We start from the raw sequence: 2,411 nt of genomic DNA on the forward strand, positions 1-2,411 counted from the left end.
GTAGATTCTATGAAAGCCGATCTGATGCTTCAGATGCAAGTTCTGACCGTGACTACACTTACCTTGTATCATCGGCAAAATAATGTTTCAGGTTGATCTTAGAAATTTCCATCTCCCCAAATTCGAAAACTTCTATAATTAATTGAAATATTGTATACCCACATAACCGAGTTAATGATTTGCAATAACTAGGTGGGAACGAGGAGAATAATTGCCTTGGAGTTGCAGAGCAAGACACCTCCGAGCAGTCCATAAATCAAGAGAGTAAGAGACTAATTCGATTACATACCATTGTCAGTTCGATTCAATTTTATCAATCAAAAGTTTAGAATTTATTTAAGCAGGTGAGATTGAGGAGAGCTGTGAAACAGAGCTCGAGGAATCAGGTTCAGACACTATTCATTCTTGGCGACACGATAATTATTATGGGGTAAATGGGCACGAAAAACACCAAATGCCACTGCGGAGACCTCTCGGGCTGGGTAGATTCCTTAAAAAAAAGATTCCAGCCATATTTGGACTCATAAAACCTTCCACTTATATAAAACTAAAAATGTTGGTGGAGGAGATCAAAGCATTTCCGACTCCAATTGAGTTCAAATACAGCGAATTGAAGAGGGTCACAAATGGTTTTGTAAAAATCATAGGCCAAGGTGGTTTTGGGAGTGTTTTTCACGTAAGTTCGTTCTGAAACAAACTGTCAATTATATTCTAGATACAACTATGATCAGTTAATAATTTGTGCATATATCTTCTGCTGTTTCATAGGGAATTCTGCCTGATGGAAGATCAGTGGCAGTAAAGATGTTGAGCGATACAAATAGTGTTCATGGCAAAACAGAGTGGATGAACGAGCTGAGGGCTCTAACAAAGCGACATCATCGAAACATCGTAGAGCTCGTGGGATATTGCTTTGAAGACAATCTGATGTTAGTCTATGATTATAAGCCACGAAACCTGTCAAACATAATTTTTGGTAAGTAGCTAGTGCAGTTCATTTACTTTGTGTATTTTTGTGTAATTGGAGCGATTATCTGTAACATTAAAATAGTTCTAACCATAATATGCAGATGAAATTGATATGATTATTGACTGGTCAATAAGATTCAAGATTATATTGGACATGGTAAGGGGACTCACATATCTTCACGAAGGTGCACATATGTGTATAATACACAGAGACATTAAACACAGTAACATTCTTCTGGACGAAAATTTCAGTGCCAAGATTTGTGATTTTGGCCTTGCTAGAATACTGCAAATGGATTTCGCCCAATATGCCAACAAGACTATTTCCACATATTGCGAGCTGCTTGAAAAGGATGTAACTGAGACTTCTGACCATGTAACAACGGAACTTGGTGGAACACTGTAAAATCGCCTTACCCTTTAACCCTTTATAAGAATGAAAATGATTAATCTATGCATGAGCTGGTAAATTTTAGGGGCCCAGACTAGGGTTTTCATGTTGCGCAGCTGATTAATGCATTTTTCTTTCCTTGTCTGGCCCTACAGGGGTTACCTTGATCCTGAGTATTTTAGAACCCATCGTGCGACTGTGAAATCAGACATTTACAGCTTTGGAGTGACGCTGTTAAATATTGTATCTGGCAAAAGAGTAACGGAATACATAGATGACAATATGCTTACTCAGCACGTAAGAATTATACTAGCATATATAGTCACTAGAATTATATATATAATGACTAAATTTATGGTTTTGTGTGTGAATGCAGGCGTGGAGGTTATGTGAAGAGGATCGGCTTCATCAGCTAATAGACCATCGGCTACTCAATTCTGATGGTTTAGTTAATTCAAGCAGCATAACAAGAACAATTTTAACAGCTCTCTTGTGCATTCATGAGGAATCCAAAAGACGCCCATCAGCATCGCGAGTGTTAGCAATGCTTTTATCGGAAGAAGAGATTCCAATTCCCACACGACCACTTGAATCTATATATAGTCCAGGTGAGAGTTTTCGCACAGATATGGTGAGTGAGGAGAGTTCTGAATATTGAAGAGCCAGACACAGAAAAGGTTACCTACATCCTTCTAAATAATTGGAATACTGTGTTTCATTTCACTTTGAGATTAATTTGTAATTTGGAAATTTTAATAAATTTATTGTTCTGTAATCCAGTCTTGTTGAAGTTATGGGAGAAACGTAAGATATACCAACATCTATAAAGTTCAATTAAATTGACAAACAGTTCAATATAATGTATTAGATAATTGAGAGCAATATACTGCTAAAATCAAAATTCCAAAGCTGTAATAGATTTTATTTTAATAAATTTATTGTTCTGTAATCCAGTCTTGTTGAAGTTATGGGAGAAACGTAAGATATACCAACATCTATAAAGTTCAATTAAATTGACAAATAGTTCAATATAATGTATTAGATAATTGTG

At 36.3% G+C, this 2,411-nt stretch overlaps 2 protein-coding genes across 2 annotated transcripts; both read left to right on the forward strand.

Annotated features, from left to right (window-relative positions):
• The first annotated feature begins 553 nt into the window (after positions 1 to 553).
• On the forward strand, positions 554 to 1,375 carry LOC131856580 (proline-rich receptor-like protein kinase PERK9). Its single transcript, XM_059208425.1, has 3 exons — positions 554 to 676; positions 769 to 976; positions 1,071 to 1,375. Exons 1-3 carry the CDS (start codon positions 554 to 556, stop codon positions 1,373 to 1,375), a joined length of 636 nt encoding a protein of 211 aa, XP_059064408.1.
• On the forward strand, positions 858 to 2,074 carry LOC131857175 (cysteine-rich receptor-like protein kinase 45). The gene is made up of 3 exons (XM_059209360.1): positions 858 to 976; positions 1,071 to 1,657; positions 1,737 to 2,074. The coding sequence occupies exons 2-3, from the start codon at positions 1,484 to 1,486 to the stop codon at positions 2,016 to 2,018; spliced, it is 456 nt and encodes a 151-aa protein (XP_059065343.1). The 5' UTR covers positions 858 to 976; positions 1,071 to 1,483; the 3' UTR covers positions 2,019 to 2,074.
• Positions 2,075 to 2,411: the final 337 nt, after the last annotated feature.

The sequence above is a fragment of the Cryptomeria japonica genome, chromosome 7 (assembly GCF_030272615.1).
Source record: "Cryptomeria japonica chromosome 7, Sugi_1.0, whole genome shotgun sequence".
NCBI lineage: Eukaryota > Viridiplantae > Streptophyta > Pinopsida > Cupressales > Cupressaceae > Cryptomeria > Cryptomeria japonica.